General features: G+C 32.3%; 1 protein-coding gene across 2 annotated transcripts in view; it reads right to left on the bottom strand.

The window, feature by feature from the left end:
• The window catches only part of LOC118204111 (bestrophin-4-like), a 76,755-nt gene extending 50,527 nt beyond the window's left edge, over positions 1–26,228 (bottom strand). Inside the window, exon 1 of one of the 2 annotated variants that reach the window (XM_085815322.1) lies at positions 24,364–26,228. In XM_085815322.1, coding sequence (XP_085671448.1) covers positions 24,364–24,542 — 179 coding nt within the window. In that variant the 5' untranslated portion in view covers positions 24,543–26,228. Of the gene's footprint in view, positions 1–9,711; positions 9,831–24,363 lie in introns of those variants that run through there. The other variant, XM_035376431.2, reaches the window with a different exon arrangement.

The raw sequence follows: 26,228 nt of genomic DNA, 5'->3' as shown, positions 1-26,228 counted from the left end.
CTTAGTAAAAGCTAAAAAAAGAACAAATTCCGAGAAAAAATGTTTTAAGTCTATTTTAAAGTCACATATTTTCATAATTTTTCGACTTTTCACAAATTTTGAAAGACGCGTTTTCCGAAGATTTCTGACGTGATAATTATTTATTATTAATTGAATTATCGAATAGAAATTACAAATTTCGTTAATTAATTATATATTAATTTATGTTAACTAATTATATATTATTAATTTTCATTAATTAATAATTATAAACTTTGCCTGATTGTGTTATTCAGTAAGTAAATATGTGCATATGATATAAGAGGGCATATTTTACAAAAATAAGCAAGAAAAATTGAGATTATAGAGTTCTAAGTAATATTCATGCTAAATAAATTTCTCGAATTCCTCTGTAGAAACGCTATAAAACAGGAGTCCTAGGATGTAATCCCAAATTTCAAGGCTGAAAGGCCTGCTTTTATTATTATTAGCCCAAAAAGGTCGTTAGTCCCAAATGGGATATTAGACTCAACATGGCATTTTTTGTCGAAACATTTAAATGCGTTTTATCTCTTTTCAAATTCTTGCCGCCAAATATAATCTATGTGCATCACATTTAAAGGAATTAAGTAATGAAGAATCTGTGTGTTTCTTGCATTGGGGAAAAACAAAGGCACCTAAAGCCATTAAATTTTGAGTAACATAGTTGTACAGTCAAACATGGGCACCTGGAAGCTCAAATTTTGAATTCCGAATTTTTTTTATTATCATATTTTGTAGAACGTAACGAATTTTTGATTAACAAACTCAGTGATTTCAAAGCGAGGAGGGCTAATAGTGTACGGAATACAGCATTGTTAGCTCCAGCGCACGAGACTGTCTGTCGGAAGTTGTAAAGATATGCTGCTTTAAATAGTTTCTGATTTTGCTGTTGAATCGAATTTTATGCGGCGTAAACGCAGAGAACGTGATATTTAATAAATGAGGTGAATACACTAAGCGTTTATAATAAAAAGACAACAAAAGTCTTGTAAAACCATCTTAATAGGAAAACTGAAGATTGATACTATGACCTGAGAAAAGACTGAAAGGAACAGAATAATGTATTTCAGCGTTTAGCGCTGCATCGGGAATTCTAAACGTATGCTGCTACGTTGATTTTAAAATCTTTGTAATTTTTCTGTTGGACTGTATATGGAGTAAGTGCGAAGAAAATAATTCTTTATAATAAGGCTAAAAGAAAAGGGTTAGTAGGATTGTGTAACAACAAACTGGTAAATCTCGAGCTCAGCGAGACTGTATAAAACCCTAACAAACCCTATTGGGCGAACGTTAAAATGTGAAACCTTTCAAATTTTATTATTATTATTATTATTATTGCTTTTATTATTAATTTAAAACAACAAATGTTCAGAAAATATTTTTAAGAAACTAATTAGACTAAATTTTTATGAATGTCCCACCGTACCGTCTTGCAGGATTTCCGGACACTAAAAATACTGCAGAATGTTTTAAAATATTTTCACATACATTAGAAGTATAAATTTCCTTATCCACCATGTACCAAAATATTACCTGAGACACAGCTAAACTAAATTTTATCTCTTTTGATATAATTATCACTCTCCCTCCGTTTTGTTACATTTCCATTCCTTTTTACTAGTTTCAGTCTTTTTTGTAATTTACCCAAAACACTTTGTGAATTTTTTGTAGTTAGAATATATTTTATAAGAAAATGTGCCTCGTGCATTTATTTGTGATATTTATCCGGAGAAAATATGGGTCCATCTAACATTCTGAAAGACATAAGAGAAAATAATTTATGAATGTTATCGAACGTTACATTATTTTCCTCACTGAAACTGTAAGCAAAAATTCTTCCAAAACAGTCTAAATTGTGATTAGTTTATTAAATGTACCTGATATCAAAGTATTTTATATCTTAATAGTCTCTATATCTTATAATAAGTAATATTGCATATGAAAATCCTTTGAAATTTACTACAAAGTGCAATAAGGTTCAAAATATTTCATAAAATTATTTTCCATAAAGCAATCTTCTTACAAAATAAGTAAAATAGATACATGTATTAATGATATTAATAAAATCAGCATAGCTTGCATTGGGATTCCAACTGACGCCGACTTTATAATGCGAAACTTTTATTGCTAGGCCACTAGAGGAAAATTAATCACAAAGATGTTACAGTTGATAGATTAAAGCCTGCATATTTCTTACAAACACCAGACGTTTCTACGAAGCAACCAACAGCGTCAATAAGACAACCTGTCAAACCTCCAACAGACTTACCTTTTTAAAATTAACAAGTTTCCTGCAAAACAGTCGCGTGTAGGACGAACAATAAAACCCCTTGTGCGATTTCGGGATTAGCATTTATATGTATCAAAAACTTTTTTTTTTTTTTTTTTTTTTTTTTTGTAAATAGTGTGTTTTAAGGGTAATATTATGCTCTACCGTAACTTAGTTACTGGGAAGGAAGTACTGTTGTGGCTTGAACTTATACAGAAACTCTATATACTTATTAATATTGTTTTATTTGTTTTTTTGTTGTTTTAAGAATGGCAACAAAAAGATCATTCAAATTTGTTGTTCGTGGAATGGCAACAAGAGACTACTAATGATATTGTTCTAAAGAGTTGTTTCCATTAGCTAAAAACGAAATAAAGATTATTTTTGATTTAAAACGTCGATTGACGTTATTTGATGAAACGGGAGTTGTAAAAATAAAGATTAATTTGAAGTCAGAGCCGATAACTACGAATGCGCTGTTTGAAATTTTAACTTCTGTTTTCTTGTTTATGTTTTAGAAGAGCAAAAATGTTAACGCTCTCAAAAACAAAACTGTCATACTCACAACAAACAAAACATGACATCCATTTGCATATCATTCACTCTAGGAGGATGATCTCAGCAAGCAATTGGATGTTTGCCACAGAAGTGTATTTCCCATGTTTTTTCTTTCATTGACAATTGTTTGCTTTCCTTTCATTGACGGTCTTTAACAGTGCCGTTCAATTTTATGGAGCACAAAAATGATTCTGTTAGAAAAAATTTGCATATTATGTTAGTATTCCCTAACGAATGTACAAAATATCCACATAATTGGCACGAAATATTAATGTTTGTAATATTACGTTCCTAGTCTGACCCATTTTTATAAACGCTTTCTGAATCTGAAAGAAAAACTTCATTTAACTTACAAATTGCAAATTAGTTATAGTCTACGTTAAATTAACTCAGCGAAAGTTTATGATTGACACAAAGTTAAAAATAATCCGAAAGGTTTCAGATTATAACGGTCGCACGAAAGGCTTTGTCACTGCTTTTTATGCTCTCGCTGAGCTCGCAGCCAACCAGTCTGCTCTTACACTCACTTCTGGTAACCCAATTTGTATTTAACATTATTAATAATCATAAGCTTCTTCGCACTTGCGTTATGTACAATTCAAGAACAGAATCACATAATTTCTAACAGCAGCACATGTTTACACAATGTTAAGGGTTTGCATAGATTATCTATTTTTTCAATCCTTTCTCATTTCATCCTGTCAACGTTCAGTTTTATGTCATCAATTAGTTTATCAATGCTCAAGTTTGGTAAGATGGCTTACAAGACTTGTTTGTTTTCTTTTGGTATTTTTTACTATTAACTTTTTGTGCATTAATTTTATTTATTAAATGTCAAGTTACGCCACATAAAAAGCTCATTCGTGAATACATATGCTTAGTTACACAAAAGTCTCATTCCGTCATCCGGTACACATGGAATTAAAACAAGAAATGAAACAAAAGATTAAAATTTTGAGAACGCTTTTAAAAAACGCTTCTGAAAGCATTGTAATTTAGAGAAATGTTATGTTCACATATATAAAACACAAGAAGTTTGATACCTGTAGTACCAAAATTGATTGAGGCATTTAATTTCAAAATTTGCCATTTCTGATGTCATCTTCAGTTTGAATTTAGGTCCAATTCTGTTAATAAATAAATTAGGATAATTTGAGATTGATTTTTTACCCTTAAATGCAATTTCAATAATATTTTTTTATGATTTACTAGTATCTTTACTTTTAATTTTGTCACATTTGGTATTCCGAAAGAATTTTCGTACAAGTAATTTATAAGTTTCCAAAAGTTACATCATTAATATTATATTGAAATTTTATGACTTAATCATAATCTTTTTTAATCATAATCTGGTAATCGTAAAAATGTTTTCAAAAAACAGATAATTTTCATTTTTAATGAATGCAAATAATATTACGAGTTGGTTACATGCCAATACTGAAGATTGAAAATGTATTATAGAATTATGTAAGATTCTGTGACTAAGATTTCCATTTTCAAAACAAACATTAGATTAATCAATATTTTTCACTATAATCTGAATAGAAATAGTACTCTTCACGTAATATCTTAGCAGAGAAAACTTTAATTAAACGTAATAAAAATAATATTTTTAATTACGTAAAAATGCAAACGTTTCACTCTTCAATTAGTGTACGGCCCCTGAATAGAATTCCCGATTTTTATATCAAATATCTCATTCAGTTTTTATCGTAAGGAAGTCAAAGCTTTCGTGTTTTATTTTTTTATAACGAGGACAACATTATCCTAAATATAAGTATAGGAACCTGAGAAACACGTAAAAAGTTAGATTTCTCAGTTTCGATAAAATAAATTTTTTAAAATTTAAAAATATGAATCTTTGCGTCATATAAAACATTTTTTAGCTGAAAGTACATGTTTACGACTAACGACTGCGAAAGCCGAGGAAAAACTTGTGAGCACGGTGTATATCATCATTGAAGCCATGTTTATTTATTTACTTATTTATTTTTGAGTGTTCCGCCTTAAGGCACTAGACGGAAGGAAGGGATGCCTGCGTGGAGGACTTTCTAAGGGAAACTGGCTCGTAGTAACACGTTACCATGTGGAAAACCCCGAAAACACCCAAGCAGCCAGCCCGTTTGCAGGATTCGAATCTCGGACCAGTGTTCTCGAACTACCAGTGTTCAGGAACTTTACCGCTCCGCCGCTGGTGGGCGTAGAAGCCGTATGCAAATGCAGTCTCAAATATTGCCACAGAAATTAAGGCCTTTACATCGACAATTTGTTCGTTTCTGCAAAAACCACATTCTGAATAGCGGTAAGCTGCTATTAAAAATTTCTGTTAAAATTCTATTATTTACGTAGTAAGAAGCGCATGTCTCTTGCTTGGGATTGCATTTTTCTTTGCTCGATAGTTACCGATAATACCAAAATGTAGTTATAATTTTTAGAAGTTTTTATATTTTTTATTATTAAGGCTTTTAAATAAGCTCTGATAATAAAAGAGTTTATTTAAAGAAGCTTGGTTCAATCATACTAATTCTAAAGTACTTTAACGAAAGGTCATATTTTAAAACATCATTTCACAGATTTTAATGTAACTGATATTAAAGAATATATTTTTTAAGTTCTATTTTTCTAGAGAAATTTTAAGAACTAGAATTTCACAAAGATAGTTGTTTGAAGAAAGAGAAACAGAGGAATGTAGGTGTGTTATCGCAATCTAGGGTGGAGACATAAGATATAAAATACTTTCAAATCTTATTGATAATAAAATTAGCTTTAAAAATATTATCTATCTGGCAGTTTAAGTTGGCCAAACAATAGCTGCGAGAACGACCGTTTAAGAGGGACATTTCATGAGGGACTTTCTAAGGTAAACTGGCTTGTATTCATGTAAGTTAAACATAAGGATAAACTTGAACTCAAGGAGCTGAACCTGACAGAAGCTGCTTGCGTTCAGCTATTTCAGCTATTCATTCACAGGAGAGCTTTAGAATATCACGTTATTCGTCTGTTTGAATATGACAAAGCACAAAAAGGGCATCTGCGTAAAAGAAGGGATGCTTTTATGGAGAACTTTTCAAAGGAAAATTTGTTCGTATTTATATTACGTATGGGTAACATCACGAAAAGCGAGCCCGTTCGTCGGGATTCGAACCCGTGTCGAACTGCTAGCAGTCTTCAATAATGTTATTCATTTACTACCGGCGGGCGGATCTTACCATACCCACATGCAAGGATAGTTTATTAACTTGACTAAAATATGAAAAATTATATAAAGATGTAAATTCATCGAATATACAGAATTCAGAACAAACAATCGGGAGAATATTCGGATAATTTTAATAAAAATGTATTTCAGAATTAACGACGCATTTGCTTTGCGTCAGTTTTAGAGCTACACGATGGAATTTGTGGCGTCAAGCATTGCAAATAATTTTTGCTGCTGCAGGAAGGAAACCAAGCTTACAAATCAAGAGGTGATGTTTGTCCTTTATTTTACCCCAAAGTCCGTTAGCCCAGAAGTGCTATTAATTTTGTTTTGGCATTTTGCGTTGATTCACTATAAATGGCGAATCACTTTTTAAATTGTTGCTACCAAATATTAGAGCCCTGTATTATATTTAAAGAAATTAAATAATGAAGCATCTGCATAAATGTATATACGTTTCTCGCATTGTGATAAAACAACGGTACCTAAAGCCATCAAATTTTGAATAACGTAATCTTCCACCGAATATAGGCATCTGGAAGCCCAAATCTAGAATTTGGATTTTTTTTTATTATCTATTTTATATTTTGTAAAGCATTTATGAGTTTTTGATTAAGAAACTCAACGATTTCAAAGCGAGCAATGGCAACACTGTACGAGGGAAAAAATTATCTCCAGCGCGCGAGACTGTGTATCGGAAATTTTAAAGATATGCTCATTTTAAAATTATTTTTCAATATTGCTGTTGAATTTAATTTTATAGTTTAAGTGCGAAGAACATGATATTTAATAAATAAAGGTAACGCACAAATCGTTAATCTAAACGCTGCTTTGGACGTAATATAAAATCTGAAAGCTTTCAGACTTTTTTTTTCCCCCTTTTAATGTTTTTTTTTTTTTTTTTTTTTTTTTTTTTTTTTTACAATTTAAATATTTAATATTTATATAATTTTTTTTAAAAAAAGTTATTTATATGATTGCTATGATTATTATTATTAAAACCACCAATGTATGGTTACTTAGTATTTTAAAATTGTTCCGATTAATTATTTTTCGATTTTAACATTTTATAAATTTCATTATTAACTTTACTACAATAAGCCTGTTTTCTTTAAAATAATTCCTTCATGCACAGTGAAAACACACAGTGGAAAACAAATGCTATTGAATTTGGATAACTTAAGAAAGCAGTTTTTACTTTAATACTTAAATATCTGGAAGCATAAATTTCATAAAAATGTTGGCAGAAATATAAAGGTATCACAATTCCGGGCACTGTAATAGCTCTCAGATCTTTTAAAATAATGCCCCAAAATAGTTATCCAGTTATATAATAATTTGAAAATTGTATGCATTATGTTCATAAGAATATATTTAACAGATACTATTTGCAGAGATGAAAGAAACTACAGCAAATGTAATATAACTTTAAAAAAATCTGAAATGATTCAAATTTATATTTTAGAGCCGTAATAGAGGGGTCTATCATGCATTATTTTTATATAAATCCTGTGAAAAGTTCTTAACATTATAACCCTTATCCATAAGCGCTATAAATAAATTATAAGTACAAATCCTTGTCGTTTAAAAAGGAATCATTCGAGAACATGATATTTTTGAGTGTTAAGTGTACATGCGTTACAGGCATTATCAATTATAAATTATAATTTAATATGCGTTATAAACAAAACTGATATAATTTAAATACTTACATAAATTTACAACATTAACAGTTCTGTTAGCAGTTCTATAGCAAACGTCTGACCAACTTCTGTGTGAGTACATATGCGTTCGACTTTTGATTTTAAAAGTTATATGTTGCAAAAGTGCGAATCGAAAGTCCCAGGTCACTGGTGAGAAAAAGTTATAGTAGGCCAAAAAGTATCAGACATGGGTATTTTCATTAAAAATACAAATTAAGAAATTAAATAAATTTTGCAAAGATTATTTGTCATTTTGCTGTTATATAAGCAAAAAATAAAATAAAATTATGAAACATAAGTTTGAAATTTAGTACAATATCTATCTCTGTCAATTGTACTACCATGTATAATTTTCAGAGTTATATATTTTGGCTAAATCATCAAAAGTATGATTTTCCCATTTTTTTATTTTAAAACTATACATATTTTACGCATTATTTTTCTAGATACGAAGATATATGATTAACTACTATAAAAGTTTCGAAATTATTATTTAAAACTGCTGCTTTTATTAAACACAAAAGTATCCAGGTGTACTATACCTTGGATGCATGCACTTGTATGCATCCAAAAAGATAACTACACCTTAGATGCATACACGATATGCATACACCTGTAACATACACTTATCTGGCATACAGGGGCGGTTCAGATGAAGAAATACGTATTTGCCAAAATTTTCATAGTACATTTCCTGAAGGATTAATGCAATACGTATGGGATACATATTATTCTCTTGATGAATAAATGCGTTATGAAAAGTAGGGGAAATCCGACTGCTCAACTGCTATTTCTTTAATATCTTATCGCTTCAATTAATTTGCCATTTAGCATGTTAGTGATATTTTAAAGTTGAACGACCTGTATTTTATGCATGTGTGTAATTCCCATTTTGTTACAAAACTGATAAAATTTCATAATCTAATACATTCTTTATAGAGTTTACTGTAGTTGGTAAAACACAAGAAACCAGTATTTCTAGTGACTTTCAGTATTTCACAAGCTCTTTTATCATTTCAGAGATTCTCGTGGTTTTTAACTTTTAACTAATATACAAGAGCTTTTACGAAAAAGATTACAGAAAAGATTAAAGATGTAGATACCAACTGTGAATGACTAAAATATATTCTTTTGCATGAACGAAATGATTACTAGGTGATTAAGATTAGAAAATTTAATACACACTAGAAAGTTAAACATGTTTAAAAATTCTGCACAGAATAGAGTTAAGCAGCTTTTTGAATTACCGTATTTACTGGCGTATAAGACGCACCTTCTTTCTTTGGAAATAGGTCTGAAAAATGGTGTGCGTCTTATACGTCGAAACTCAGTTTAAATAAACTCAAAGAATTGGAAACTCAGTTAGCTGTAATTCTAGGAGACCCAAATAGTCAGCTTTAACATTTAGATGTCTGCATTAATAACCTTTTAACGGATTTATGAAGGAGAAGTGAAACAGCTGGATGCAGTCCTTAGATTTTGAGTTTACACCGTCAGGAAGAAGGAAGAGGTCTAGCATTTCGCAAGTTTGTGAATGTTTCAAAGCTTCATGGAATGCTGTGAAAACAGAGACAGTGGTTAAATCATTTAAGAAGTGTGGCATTAGTAATGCACTGGATGGTACAGAGGACAATTTGTATGAAGCTTCGGATGCTGAATTAGAAGAGTTTCAAGTGACTCTTCATTTAGTTCTGGAGATGAGTGTCTGGGTTTTGATGAAGAAGATTAAAAGGTGTTACTTCCCACATAGATTGGGCATTTTCAGAAAGTATTACTTCGCATTTGTGCTACTTTATATTTAAAATACTGTAAATTCATTATAATGATCAATAATAAAGTTTTATCTTTCAAAAATATGTGTGTAAAAAAGGGAGTGCGTCTTATATGCCGGCAAATACGGTAATTAAAATACATTTCTGAAACAGAGTGCGTTTCAGATTATTAATGAAGAAATTCCTTACATGAAAACGTCTCTAGTAATGAATACTGTATATTTTTTTCTACATTTTTCCATATGTTTTTCGTTAATATAGCTACTTGATATCACTTTCTGGCAAGCAGCCATCACTAATTTCTCGTCACTTAGTCACTGCCGTCATGCTTGCGCGGATGAGATGATGCATCTCTTATGTCAAGTCATCAGTCTATTTTACTGCAAGGTAAAACACTCTGTTAAATAATTAGGAATGTGAGATTTTACTTCAGATAAACAGCAGACAACCTTCTACATGCATTGCACCAATTTGTCGACTTTCCTAGATTTTCTGACAATATGGTAAGAAAAACGGAACAAGCGAAGTCTCCCATTGGTTCTCAACCGATTGCTCCATCTCTCCTTCTTACTATGTGTCAGAATGTCATCCTCCCAATTAATATTTAGGAATATTTAAAGATGTATTGCAAATATTGGGTAAACCAGCAACTCAGAAGTTTTTATTTTAGCATGCTATAAAGAGATATACGAGTTTAAAGTATACCATAATTAACCAATACGTATTATTTATATGTTTCTTCATACATAGTATATTATTATAATATTATTATTTAAATATTATCAAGGAAACATTCCTAATAATTTTACTTCATTTACATGATGCTTAATTTAAATTTTTAAACCTTTCTGTATATCTGATGTGTGATTTCTATCATGTTTCAAACGTAAGAAATTGTGTTACAATTTGGATTGATCAATTAGAGGTCGAAGAATCTCTCCTCCCAATCGGAGACCACAGAATTCATATAAATTCCCCATCAATTGAGAATCTACTCTAATTCACTCATGTCTAATCAAATTCTCTTTCAGAAACGTTTTAATTTGTTTTTGAAAAAACAGTTTAGTACCATGTCATCGATATTTCCACAACCATCTGCCTCGGTCATTCACACGGAAATATTTTTGTTGCGAAATGCTTAGAATATTTATAAGTAAGTTACAAACATAAAGCGTCGTTTTTTTTAAACTACCTATTCTCATTTCATAATTAATTTTAATGAAACTGTGAAGTTTTATAATTAAGCTTTAATCAAAAGCATTGTCTTCTGCAAGACATTTGAAATTCTTTTTTAAGCTTTTCTTTATGCTCTTTTCATTTTAATTTCTCCACTCTTAATTGTATTTTTAATTAATTATTTTATTCCTACACGAGAAAACGTGTACCGATATAAATACATTATTGGAGCTAAACGAATTGGAAACCTTTTTGTCTAAATGTTGAAGATTAAACTATATTATTATTTAATTGAAATAAGATTCTAAATAAATTATCGAAGCGAATTATGCAGCTTAAAAGCTGAATCAGTTCCTTAATCTAGTTTCAGATCAATAATTAACAAATCGTTTATATGTGAACACAGCAGTATATTTTGTATCAAAGCATTTAAAAAAATTTTAAAATATTTTGATTAAAAAACAGCTATAACTCTGAAAGGTTTCAGATTTTAAATTACGTCCAAAGAGACGTTTATTTTAACATTTTGTCTGTTACCTTTATTTATTAAATATCACGTTCTTCGCACTTAAACCATAAAATTCAGTTCAAGAGAGAATATCGCAAAAGAGTTTTGAATTGAGCCTATCTTTAGAATTTCTGATACCCAGTCTCATGCGCTGGAGATAAAAAAGTGTTTTATGTACAACGTTACCACTGCTCGCTTTGAAATCCTTGAGTTTGTTAATCAAAAATTCATTAAAGATTTACAAAATATTAAATCGATAATAAAACAAATTCCAAATTTCAAATTTGGGCTTCCACGTGCCCATATTAGCAGTAGGATTACGTCATTAAAAATTCGATGGCTCTACATACCGTTGTTTTATTACAATGCGAGAAATAAACATGCATTTATGCAGATTTTTCATTACTTAATTTCTTCAAATATAATGCAGGACTCTAACATTTGGTGGCAACATTTTTAAAAGTGAAACGGACATTTATAGTGAACCAACGCAAAATAGCAAAACGAAAACAATAGTCCTTTAGGGACAAAGCCCCTTTGGACTAAAAAAAATATGAAAGCCTTCAGATTTTACATTACGACCAAATGGGTGTTTTTTAACGCTTTGTGGGTTATCTTTATTTATTAAATATCATTTCCGTCACACTTAAACCTAAAATTCAATTCAGCAGCAATATTAAACATTTAGAAAAAGCATATTTTTAGAATTTTCGATACATAATCGCGCGCTGGACATAAAAACGTTTTTTATTTTCGTACAGTGTTACTTCTCGCTTTGAAATCGTTGAGTCTGTTAATTAAAAATTTGTTAAAGTTTTGCAAAACATAAAGTAGGTAATAAAATAAATTTCAGATTCCAAATTTGGCTTCCAGATGCCCATATTCGAGTAGACGGTTATGTTCTTCAAAATTTGATGTCTCTAGATACCGTTGTTTTTTCACTGTGAAAGAAACATACTTACATTCATGCAGATTCTTCATCACTTATTTTCTTTAAATAAAATCCAGAGCTCTAATATTTGGTGGCAGCAATACGAAAAGTGAAACGCCCTTCATAGTGAACCAACGCAAAATGGGCCAAAACGAAATTAACAGCCCTTCTGGGCAAATTGCTCCTCTGAGCTAATAATTTAAATAGAAATCTTTATTTCAGTTACAAATATTGCATGGTTATTTCATATAAATCTATAGCTTTACTGCCAATTTCACTCAGTATTTTCACTGGTATGATCTATGCTCTGTAGTTGAAAATAATAAACGATGCGTTTCTCTGATTAACTTCAGATATCTGACTTAATAAGAAATAGTCGAATTAATTTATTTAAAATATTTTTGAAAGAACTATTTAAAAAATGTGTTTTTTTTAATTTATTTGTTCTTGATATCATTAAAATAGAAATCATTAGTCTTCACTATAGTATGACATACTTTACTGTTACTCACGCGATCATATCTTTATTATTATGAGTGAAACTAAAACAGCAGAGATTTTATGATGGGCTGAACAGGAATTTAAAAGCATAAATGTACGCAGGAACACTGAATGTTTAATGGTGTATTCAAATTTTGCAAGCTCTTAATTGAATCACGAACTTTTTGTCTGAATATTGGAGACTAAACTGTATGCATATTAAATGAAAAAATATGGTACATTATAAAATATGTGCAACAAATGATCAAAATTGCCTGAAGTTTGTACTTGGCTGTAGGATCGGTATGTGAGGGGGCGAACTTCTCGCTTCAAGTGAATAATTAACAGTCTCTTACTTTCAAATAGGTACTTCAAGGCCACAATAAACCTATTCTCATTAGCGACGGTAACGTATGTCGTCCTCAACGCCGTCAATAGACGGGATTAAGTGATTTCAGCAAATTGGTGGCCTCGACCATCTTCTGTAGTTGTCGTTACGGGCAAGCCAGAAGATTCGCTCTGAAATGCCTATTATAGACTATAGAAAGGTTGAAAGATAACGGAATATAAAAATATCCATATAATCTTTATACCCTTTCTCGAATTGAACATAAAAGTGGAGATTTATCTTTATCCTCCAGGTAACGAGAAATACCTAGACACACTTCTTTGTTGGATTTTTAGCTTTAACGACAAGAAGGATATGAATTGGCTCTAAGTATTAACTCTTCAGACCAGTTTAGTTAAAAGCTGAAGTTTAATTGTGAATAATATTTGACATGAAATTATAAAAATTAAGAAATGTAAACCGCTTTCTTATGTAAAAGGAGAAAAAATACTGAATTAAAAAAGAAGAAGGAAAACCATTCCTAGCCTTTCATATGCCTTCGTAATTAACATGAACATAAATTTTAAGCTTATCGAGAATTTAATGGCCAGACGAAACATCAGACTTCAGAGATTTTAATTAATACAAAATAATTTAATTAAGACAAAATAATTTAATTAAGACAAAAATATTAAATTTTTGTACTTGGTTGCAAGATTGGGACTAGAATGAAGCAGTGGCACTTCAATATATAGGAAGAAGAAATTATGGGGATATGAGAGATTATTTGACAAATTACTCGCACTTAATATTTAAATTCGAGATGAATCCGAAGGAATGTATAAGAATAGAACTAAAATATTTTTAGTCAAAATTTAGTACGACTACAGTAAATGTCTGCTGGGACACTGGATCTCCAGATCATTGTATAATGGAATGTTCCTGAAGGAACCTATACCATTCAAATTTCCTGCAATAAATATCACTCCCTTCAAAAGATTCTTTAAGCAAAGGCATTTTATTCTTTTGCTGCATTGGGAAAGGATATTTGCCTATACTTCTTTCATGTAAATACGTTTAAGAAATTATGCTTTTAAATTCAATATTGTGATATGAAAAATGTAACTAATTTGATTATTATTAATTAAAATTAATCTTTTTAAGGATGAATGTGGGACAATACCCATTGATCATTAGTAATGACCAAATATCCGCATTCATCTTGAACTAAACTAAACTGAATTGAACTGGTAAATGGTACTAAATGTGTACTTATCGCATTTCAGGACGGCATGCTTTCTCAAGTAGTATATAAAAACGAAGAGATGTCAAATATATGTAAAATATCTTACGTTGTTATGAATTCTAAGTTAAACTCAAATATGTCAAAACATATGCTGAAGAAATAAAGAAATGTAAGAAATGAATTATAATAGCAAAATAAAGCTAACGAGATAACACAGGTGACAGGTGACGGAGGACGGGGACACCTGATGTCTAACAAAGGTAAGCAGGTATATGTCCCACGCCACTATTTTGAACCGGCAGCTCCCGAGTACCAGTACAACATAACAATAATAATTCTTAAATAACGAGATAACACGGGAAAGCTATAGCACAACGAATAATTACTCTGGCAAAACGCCATTCAACCGAGATTGATTTAGACATGAATACAACTGGCAGCTTCAACCGAAAGAAATACGAGAAACAAAGGCAAGACGAAAACTAAATTTCAGTGGTGAAGAACTAACTTTCAATGTTTTGATATTTATTCATCATTTTAACTCATTGAGTGTCTTATACTACGGATGAGTTATCTCATTCTTTGTCTGAAGACCGAGTAGTTTTTTTTAATATCCTTCGTATCACAGTTATTTATGATCCATATGGAGTTCAGTTTCAGCGAACTGATATATGGTCACTAAATAAATACTGGATAGTATGAGACAAACAATTTTGATATATATATATATATATATATATATATATATATATAAAAGGAGAAACTTTTTATTAGAGAACATTTTGTAGGTACTATTCTAAATTTGTCCATGACATCATAATTACGTCACTATATATATATATATATATATATATACACAGAGAAAGAGAGTGAGATGATAGATAGATATAGAAATATAACGAAAATTTCTTTAAAAAAATTCAAACGTCCTCAAGAAAATACTATATATATATATATACACAGAGAAAGAGAGTGAGATGATAGATAGATATAGAAATATAACGAAAAATTCTTTAAAAAAATTTAAACCTCCTCAAGAAAATATATATATATATGCACATAAAATTCGTTTCTTTGCTATAATACATGTATGTGTACATATAAATATATATATATAGAGAGAGAGGGAGAGAGAGAGTGCATATATATAGAGTGATCATAAAGAAACTTTCCCAACATCTGAACTTTTAGCGTCCCTTTCGGTTAACCGATTGAGATGAGATTGCAAATATAATTGTTCGGAGGTATGCGCTAGAGATTTTGCGAATGGTAACATAGGGGCGCTCACGGTAACACGGTAGTTACAGAAGCCCGAAAATGTAGGATGGCAGCGCCGACGTTTTCCGGTCGCAAAATATTCAGCGCATGCGAAAACCCTAAATAGCGTTAGAACGGTAGGTCGCATTATTCCTATATGCTGACAAAGATCCGTCTTTCTTCACTTCATGCAGACCGATAAGCCTGATTCCTGCATTTGGCAGGCTTTTAGAGAGCACAATTGTACTAAGACTTCATCGTTTCCTGGATTCAATAAAATTCTTCAATGAACAGCAATATGGATTTTTAAAAAATAAATTAACAGAACATGCACTAAATGACTTGCTGCAAACAATAAGCTCAAATAAGGATAAAAATATGCATACAGTAGTGATCGTTTTGGACATCCAGAGTGTATTTAATGCACTCTGGTGTCCAGATGTCTTTAATATTTTAAAAATCTATAAAATATCAGCATTAATACTGAATCTGATTTGCAGTTATCTAACAGATTGTCGTGTTCAAGTTACCACAAGCAGTTCGATATCTAAGAAGAAAGTCTCAAGAGGCTGCCCGCAAGGCTCCTGCCTGGGACGTCTACTGTGAAATATAATATTAGCCAAAATAGCATTTCGTGAATTTGAAGGTCTGGAGGATGTGCACGTGATAGCACATGCTGATGATTTTCATTACGTATTGTATCTATGTCCTGACTATGGCAGGACGCTCATTAACTGAGACTAAGGCACAGCACTGTATTTTCAACTTTCAAAAATGGGCAAAGCAACATAAAATTCAAATTTCTGCAGCCAAAACTAAAGCACTCCTAATTCGCAGACGTCAAGCACTAAAGAGAAACCCATGTATTAAAATTTCGGGCCAACATATCAAGGTTGTAAACAATCTTAAGTACTTGGGAATTGTCATAAACGATACACTTTCGCGACTTCCGCATCTCAGGTAAATTAAATTAATAGTAGCTAAGCTACAAAGCTCGATATTAAAGGTTGCACTACAAAGCTTTGGAGCCGCTGTAGAATTTCTTAAAACCAAGATAAAAACAGTCTCAGACAGAATTTTCCTGTACGGAGCCTCAATCTGCGGGCCAAAATTTACCCCAAAAGAAAGAAAACTGCTCAGTACATTTCAACGTAAGCAACTGCTACTCCTAACAAGAGCTTATCGTATTTCCTTACAAATAATGTCGGGAATACCACCCTTAGACTTACCAGCTAAAAGGGAAGCTATCATTTCTCACGTCTTGAGACTCCAGAAATCGCAACTTCTGTGGGGCCATTTATATTCTCCAGAAGAATATTGTATAAAGACCTATGGCATTCAACAGTTTTCAATATTCCAGATACAGCTCATCTAAAGCAAATCAATTGGAACTCCGAATTTAAGATATTCACGGATGGCTCTAAAACGGGAAATGGGCTTTGCCTAATGGAAGATACCTGATATACTTATGGCGAAGAAGATTAGGAGCAGTTTTCAGTTTACCAAGCCGAATTAGTTGCATTAAGGAAAGCAACAAGACTAGCCGCAGTCTTATATGCCAATAAACTTATATGCCAATCTCAAACTATTCAGATTCTGCCTCTGGCTTAACGGCGCTCTGTAATTTCAAGACCAGAAACAGTTTGGTTCGTGAAGTACAGCGACAGTTAGTAAATTTTCCTTCCTCAGATCGTCCTCAACTTTTCTGCGTTCCCGCACTCGTGGGAATTCAAGGAAATGAAATTGCTGACCATTTGGCGAAATGAGCAGCTATGTACACATATGCACTTGAGACATAAGTCCCACTAATCGACGAATTTGCTGGGGAAAACGAGTTAGATAACGTGGTTCCTCACTGAACATGATCCTTTTCTAATCTATCTTCATCGTTTTCAAATTAGTGAAATAGACCTATGTTATAGCGTATTTCTCTCGCCTTCTTAGCATGCCTTTGCGGTGTAATGGTCAGCACGCTCGACGCGTATTCGAGAAGTCCGTGGTTCGAGTCTCGAAGAGGGTATTGCTCATTTTTCATCTCTCCTGCTTCCAAATAACCTAATGACTCTACAATGTGACCGTGGCAAGTTGGGAGATCCAGAAGATTATACTTTTGAATTCAAAGTTAAAGTATTCCACCTCAATAAGCCAGCTGATGCTAGCTAATTGGTCAGCCTGCCTCAGTGTCACTCTGAAAAACAATTATACTAGCAAAGTTGGCAAAGACTCATGCACTGCCGTGAGCGTTACCGTACCGTGTCACAACAACATAATGTTCGCTAGTTGCCAGTTGCAGATAGAGATCTAACTTATAATGAGAAAATAAATACTATAATGTTAAAATTATACAATAACTGCGATAAACCTCAGTGATGTAACAATCGAAAACACGCGATTGGGCTAATTATAGGTACTACTAGTTGACTACTATACTGCAGCGCATTTATTTGAGGACATAACTTCTCAACGTCTTATATATATATATAAGTTTTCTCACTATATATAAGACTTGTTCTTTACTTTTAATATACCATTCAATCAAGTTCTCTCCCTTTCATAATTTTTTTGTTCTTTCTTTTTTTTTGCTCGTTTTAATACATATATATAAATACTCCTTTCAAACATTACATGTTGTAATATACTAAACGCACAGGGTAGCATACAAAAACCGTTGTGAATAATATAAAAGTCTAAAGAAGCAGAAATTTGTGCACCATGTAATGTTGTATAAAACATAATTGTGTAATCTGCAATGCTAGAAATTATCACTGCGAATAATGAATGTATAAGGTATTTCTCCCGCTTTCCTAGCGTGCCTTCGTGGTTCTGCACGCTGGGGCGTATTCCAGAGGTCCATGGTTCGATTCCCGGTGAAGGCATTTTCTAATTTTTCATCTTGCGAGCTTCAAAAAATACCTAATCTCCCTACAGTGGCGCCCGAACTAAAAGGGTGTTGGATGAGGATTCTCCACACCCAGGAGTTTGCGATTAAGTCTCCTAAAATCACCAGTCCCCCTTTAAAAAGGGGAGTATATAATGTATTTCTTCCGCTTTCCTAGCGTGTCTTCGGGGTGTAGTCGTTTTGCATGCTGGGCTGGTATTTCAGACGTCTGTGGTTCGATTCCCGGCGAAGCCGTTTGTTAATTTTTCATCTTGCCAGCTTAAAAAAATACCTAATGTCTACAAATGCAATAGTCTAACGAAGCATGTAAATATTAGATGGTACTTCATCTAATATTTTACCATCTAGTATTTTATGTAATTTAACAGTATGTAACCTGCAACGCTTGAATTCGAAAATGGGCGTCTGCCGGTAGGTTTTTTTCTTCGTCGGGATGACGTTAATCCGTCAGGAACCACAGCCTTAGGCCGGATGTCATTTCGACGACTAGAAGTAACGAGAAGTATATATTTGTGTGTAAACTCCTCAAGAAACAAACATATAAATATTCTTAATGGAAGCCTTAAAACATCTGGAAGAAAAAGTACAAAATATGTGCAAGTTCTATCAAGATAACGATCTTAAAATATAGAGCGCTAAATATTGTATTATAATTATTATCCAAATGTTCTAAAATTAATTGTATCAAAACTCATCAGTATCCTTCAGACTTAAATCCTTTCAAACACGTAAAGAGTGAATTCACGAAAATAATAAAGAAACATGGTATTTCTTCGGAAGCTACTAAAAGCAATTATTATAGAAGAATGGAACAAAATGGAGCATTCTTATCCGAAAATATTAGTTGAAGCCCTGTCAAAACGCATTAAAAATGTAGTTTTTGCTAAGGGATGTTCAGAGAAAGCTTGCACGATCCGATATTTTCATGCTTTTATTAAATATAAATTATTTGTTAAAAGTGTCCGAATACTTATGTATGTTCATTTTCAAAACATTTTGAATAAATTATTTTTTTAAGAATTTCCTTCAAAACAAACAGATTTAATTAGATAATCATTAATACATGTGAAATAAAATCGAGTCATTTTGCTAATATTTAGTAACTAATATTTGCAAATAAAACTGAAAAGCCCAAGTGTCTTACACTGGGTGTGCAAAACTTAAGCAACAATATAAATTTTAATCAGATAGCCATAAAATTGCAGAAAAGAGGTTCTTGCAATGAGTACAATGAACACGCAGTTCAGTAGAAAGTCCATACGTATGCAAATGTCAGGAACAAAATGTCACAGGCAACGTGAGCGTACGCAAAACACGTGCGGTCGGCGGGCTCAACTCAAGTCTACAATAAAAGGAAGGACGTAGACGCAATTAAAGACATTCACTGCAAGTACAAGTGAGTTCTTTCGTGAAATATGACTAGAAGAAATCACCTGGATGACTTCACACCTGGAAGAATGATGGAAAAGCTGGAGGAGGGGCGTAGTGTGACCAGTGTAGCTGAAGAGTTCGGGATGAACAAAATTGTCATTTCGCGTACTTGGAAAACCTTCCAAACCATAAGTACAGCTGTTAGAAAGGTTGGTGGTGGCTGTCCCAGGAAAACAACTGCAGTGAATGACCGATATATCGTCCTGCAGGTAAAAAGAGCCCGAAACCAGTTAGCAAGCGCCATAGCTCAACAACTGTATACAGCAACGGGGCGACAAGTGTCGCGGTTTATTGTATCCAGACGCCTTCACAAAGGTAGCCTATTCGCCCGCCATCCTTTATGCTGCATCCCTTTGAAAGTTGGCCATCGACGACACCGTTTAGAATGGTGCAAGGACACGAAAACAGCGCATCTCATCAATGGAGTAGTGTCTTCTTTATGGATGAGTGCCACAAGCGCTTCTCAACTCCAGCTGATTTGGAGAGAGGTCGGTTTCATCCCAGTAATGGTTTCATTCCTGGATCCCAGGATAGTTTCATTCCAGAAACATCACGGAAAGAGACCGTTACGGTGGTCCTGGAGATTTAGTCTGGGGAGGCATTATACTGAAGGGCGCATAGAGCTCCCTATTTACGACAGAGTTTCTGTAACCGGAGATCGCTATTGTCGGGAGGTGATCCTTCCCCATACGCGTCTGTTCTGTGGTGCCATTGGAGCAGACCGATTTTATGGATGGCAATGCACGGCTACACCAGACTCCTGCTATTCAGAAGCTACCGAAAAGTGAAGATATCACTCGAAAGGATTGGCCAACGTACTTCCCTGATTTAAATCCAATAGAACATGTATGGGATGCTTTGGGGAGATGGCTTGTGGCAAGATTACATTCTCCGGGAACACCGAACAACTGAAACAGATGGTGATTGAGCAATGGACACTCTTACCTCAAGATCTGTTGGACAGTCTGTTGCTGAGTATGGAGAGACGGTGCGAAGCAACCATTGAAGTAATGGAAGGGCATATCCCATGCTAAGAAATATCTGCTTGTTGTTCTTCCTCTTGTACAGACAGTCATGTGTAACGATACTATGAGTTCAATAAAGCCCTTTTTGTTTGATTCCATACTGTTTGCATTGTATTCATTTTTGTGCATCCATGGTTTCGTCATCGTTTAAATACAAACTGCTGTCTCACATTTCTGAATTTCATGTCTCTCAGAAGATTTCTCGTGGAGTTATGGCAGAAAGAACACCTGTTGCTTAAGTTTTGTACACACCAGTGTAAATTAAAGGTAAGCCTCTGTATAAGTAGTACCTCTGTATATGTCATTAAACCATTCCATAGCTTTGGATGATGATTTTTGCCAATTAAAAATAAAGCGAAAGTAATTAATACATTCTCATAAAAATGCTATTGTTATTGTTTAAACACTACTTAATACTTAAATGCAAATGCAGTGGATGAAATATATACTGTATATAAATGAAACATTGTAATGTAAATGATACTGTACATAAATGTTTTCTGCTATCCAGATTAAAAACAATTTTTCAACATGCTTTAACGTCTCTGATTTTTGTTTGGTAACAGACCCTTCTCAACGTTTTATAATCACACACTTACCAACGTTAGCCGATTTAATTTTTTGTTTGTTTTTTTGTTTTTCATACTCGTAAACACCATCGTACTTGGCATTCGGTGGTATGCAGTAGCTAAGTCCCGGATACGCATGCTATCTTCTTACGCCTCAACAATCCCTTTTTACCATAGTGATTTTAATTTTCTTCAATTCTTGTCTCTTCTCATTAACTTTTCTAAACTTGTGGGGATTTATTTAATTTACTTAAGAGTTCTTTTATGTTTAAGAGACTTTCCTATCGCTCTTGCTTTCAACTTACATTTTCTTGCCAGAATGCAAATCATCTAGTGCGCGTGAATTCAAATGAAGTTGAAAGAAGTTAGTATTTAAGAGAAGGTTTTAGAAGGTGAAATCAGCGTGTTCTGCCATATTGATATCTTTGATTTTCTAGCGATTATATTTCTGTGGCGTTGTGCTAGTATTGCCATTAGGCTTCTTTACGCCGACCTTTCGAGTCAGAGAAAGTATTCGCGATAGTTAAGCTGTGAAGCCGTTAGGCTAAGCTTAATTTCGTTTAATTTTAAGTTATTCATTACCTTTTGAGTTAATCCAAAAATACTGGCTTTTGCAAGCACGAGTTGGTGCCATCTATGAAATTTATCTGAGTTAATTAAAGGTTCTTTACACCCTTATCCTGAGTTTGTCGTATTTAAAGACTTAGTGAGTGTTTACTAAACAGTCTTCTAATGTCTAGCTCATTTTGTGACAGCCAAGCACATAAGACAGTCATAGTTAATAAATTTACAAAACATTTACTCGAACGAATTTCGAAAACTAAATGATACGCTTTATTATAAAAAAAGTAAAATAATTTATATGTTATTTCATCGGAATATGCAAATATAAGTTAGTAATATTCGCATTTAAATTTACGCTGACACTCATTGGTCTGTTTACTATAATCACTTTCATTAATACACTAAAGTACCTTAATATACCTTTAAGGGAAAAAGAATATTAAAATTAATTAACAATTTAACTTATAACTTTTTGTTTTTATAAATTGATAGTATATTTCTTTTAAAATATTTGGCAATCATACTTTATTTTAAAATAATGGACGAATTTTTAAATAATTCTCGTTCTGAATTCTTCATACTTCATTAGTAATATTGTCATTTTGGCGCTAAAGAAATCTTAGCGGAGTTTTCCCATATTTTTTGGCCATTTCATTTTACGTTATGACCTATCATTTATGAGAACTGGTAAATGTTCCCGTTACACTTATTTAGCATAATATCTTTAATTTATTTTTAGTGGGTTCCTAACAGAATTCCAGAGTGATTCTATTTTAGGCGACGTACCGTATTTACTCGCGTAATAATCGCACCTTTTTTGTCAATTTTTCATTGTGAAAGTCTAGGTGCGACCATTATGCGAGAAAAATCTACTGCACGATATTGTACACTTTTGACGATTTTTTCTGCTTCAAAATGGGGGTACGATTATTACGTGGGGCCGACTATTACGCGAGTAAATACGGTAATATTATTTAAATTATAATTGTGTTGTTTAAAAAACTAAATTATTTAAAAAAGTAAATACATTTTCTTGTTTAAATAATAAACTTGCTCGTTAAGCGTTCGTCAGGAAAGGCCGATGTCACTGTTTATTTAGTCTTTTTTTTTTATTATGAAGAGCGTTGTTCACGGTGTACTACAGTGGATAGATTGATGTAACACAGGCGAGAAAGAAAGCTAGACAGCTATGAGCATCTGGAAATCGAAACCCGGCTCCACGATATGGCAACCAGCACCGCTAACTACTACACTAGAAAGAAGTGTTTTTCTAGTATTTTATCTAACGGGTATAATTTATATTACAGTTAAATTTCGTCTATCCCGGTTGAGCGGCACAAATGATAAACTTATTTTATCACTTTAAGTTTTTCAAAATTACTATAGTCTGTTTCTGTCACTAAACCTTCTTAATGATTATAAAATCTTTTTTTTTTTTTTTTTTTTTCCTCCCACATGTAGTTGAGTCTAGCCTGGCTTTCATGTTAGTAGTAGCTATTATGTGCTGCATCGAAATAATAATTTTAGATATGATAATGTACCATAGGCTAAAGTTATTTCATCCGAATATGTATTCATATATTATATTTACAACTATACTTCCCCCCCCCCCGAAATAATCAGTTGCATTAATTTTACGGATAAAATTTTTATAAATATTTAAGTTTATTTTAATCAAATTAGTAACGGGTGTTAAAAATTATTATTAACTTCCTTCTTATGAAGGCACCCTTACCTAAACAGCGTCAAGAGCGCTCTTATTAATGGACCCTCTTTGGTACGGTTCTACTCGAGCTGTTCGTAAGCCGCCGCCAAAAAATCTACGTACTAACGATGGTCATTCCCGTCACGAGAACAGTTTTGAGTAGGATTACCCCTTTGGCTCAGTACATTTACAAAATGGCGCTTGGCCTAATTTAAATAACAGGCGCGGTAATAGTTGGAAATTATGATATATTTTAGTTCTCACAAATTGAAAAATTATTTCACATTTTTTAGTTAAATTTAATTAATTTAATGAATTTAAATTAATGTTAAAAATTAAACCTTTTTCTTTTGAATTTGTATATGAATAGGAAAAATCTTTTTATTTAACCGATTTACACATATTTTATGCATAAATGAACGTTTATTACATTATTTTTATTACATATCATTAAATACCGAAATGTACTTGTTGATAAATTAATTAATTATTTTATTTATTTATTAATATTACTTATACATAAATACACAGATGGTTAAAACTTTGTTTACCTAAAATGATTGAAATTTCTGTTTTGCTTAATAAATGACAGTTAAAACTCATTTTACTCAAAATATATATTATGCTTAACCATACGCAACTTAACATAATTTAGAATCAGCTTCTTAATTAACACATAACTCATGAGAGGATTAAATGCAAAGAGTAAAGAGAAATCTTACCTCTTTTGAAAATCTGTGAGTATGTACCTATAGGCCATAGTGAGTGGGAAATAAAGGGCTGTAAAAAAGATCATTTCACGGTAAACAAGTTTCCATACACTTCCACGCCAACGGAACAGAAGTCTGATGAATCCGCCAGAGGTGGATGAAGCCACATCGTATTGATAGCTCACAGTCATGTCTACAGAATTGAAACTGAAACTCTAAAAGTCACATATTAAATCACAAGGAACGGAGGACTTGCATTTATGGACTTTGAAAGCGACTTAACTGTACGTTGCAGTAAGCGAATAGTAAATAACATATTAAAGATCATTTGCAAGTTTTAAAACTCTATAATCTTCTAGATTTGTTTTTTATGAGTCATTTATTAAGGCTGTATCAATGTTTTCGATTACAATACCTGCTTACTGATATTTTTTCAACTGAGTTTTAACAATCGTTTCGAGAGTTTTTCAAACTTTCATTGTTCAAACGCTAAGAAAGTTTATCTATTTCAGAACAATTTCAAAGTCACGTATTCCTTTTCGCAAATGAAAACATATGCACTCAATTTGATACCATAACGTAGTTTTTAAGAAATCCGTTCATAATTTCAATATATACATCTCCTTTGAAATCAATGCCGTAACATATCTAGAATACAAAGTAAATAAAATCATCAAATCCATGTTATCACTTTTAATATTTCTTAAGCACCTTCAGATTTCTTCAGTTATTTTATATTTTTATTACACTTATCTCCTTTTGTTAAAAATAATCAAGAATAGTTACGAAAATTTTTATTAGTTTGAAATTTTTAGCGAAAGAGTTGTGAATCTCGAAGCACAATAATAAATTCAAATTCACCTTGAATGTCAGTGCCACAATAGATATAACTTATATTTACAGTGAAAAATTCTGTATAACCAATTACTCGGGCATATAAATCATGTCCGCTGGATGATGTTTGTCAAATTTCATATACATTTTGCCCTTTTGTTTTACTTTGCTTCTTATTGGTAGAAAAGTACTTGGAAGAAAATATTTTCAAAAATAACTTTTATAGCTTTTCTTTGGTTTTGAATCTAGATGAAACTCAAATTTATGTGCAAAATACTGTCTCTAGATTTACGAGCATTTATATAAGAAGAAGGAGTGTTGCACCAAAGATGGACGAAGTACGGAAAGGAAATTCTGCTTTTACGACATTTAAAAAAGGATTATTTTCCAAATTTTAGATTTAATTACTTAACTGGCTAGAAATGCATAAAAAGCTATGACAAAACTATAATACCAAATACGTATGCTTTTAGCCTTCTCATGATTTTTAAGGCAACATAATTTAGTAAGTCATAGAATTATGATCTAAAAGCAATATTTGGAAGTAGATTTATAATGTACCATTTATGCATAATATTTTAAAATATCCCAGAATCAAGTTTTTCATTTTAAAATTCTTAACTTTTAAAATTTTTTTTAACTTCTTAATATTTCATGTAAAGGAACACTATTATTTCCTATTCTATAATGCACATTTATGTTGGACTGCAGATGGATTATTACAATAATACAAATTTCACGATTACTAAAAACAAAACATGCCAATAACAATTAAAGTCTCTAGATAAAACATAACCAATTGCCAGTTACCCTCTTTTCCTTGTATATCCAGGTTTAATTCGATACCAATCACACGAATTTTCTTAAAAAGGCCGAATCGATTTCTTAAGAGCCATATCATTTCACAGATTTGATTGTCGAACTGTGCAAGTGCCACGTAATTCTACAGTCAAATTGCCGTTCGTTGCGGGTACTTCCCAAGACTACGGGAAGTAAAAATCTCAGCACGTCACAAGTCTCTGGCTGTCTCAGAAGAGGGGAAG

The sequence above is a fragment of the Stegodyphus dumicola genome, chromosome 1 (genome assembly GCF_044657685.1).
Source record: "Stegodyphus dumicola isolate Sdum_Otavi_A_Nest chromosome 1, ASM4465768v1".
Lineage (NCBI taxonomy): Eukaryota > Metazoa > Arthropoda > Arachnida > Araneae > Eresidae > Stegodyphus > Stegodyphus dumicola.
This window is presented reverse-complemented; position numbering and strand designations above follow the sequence as displayed.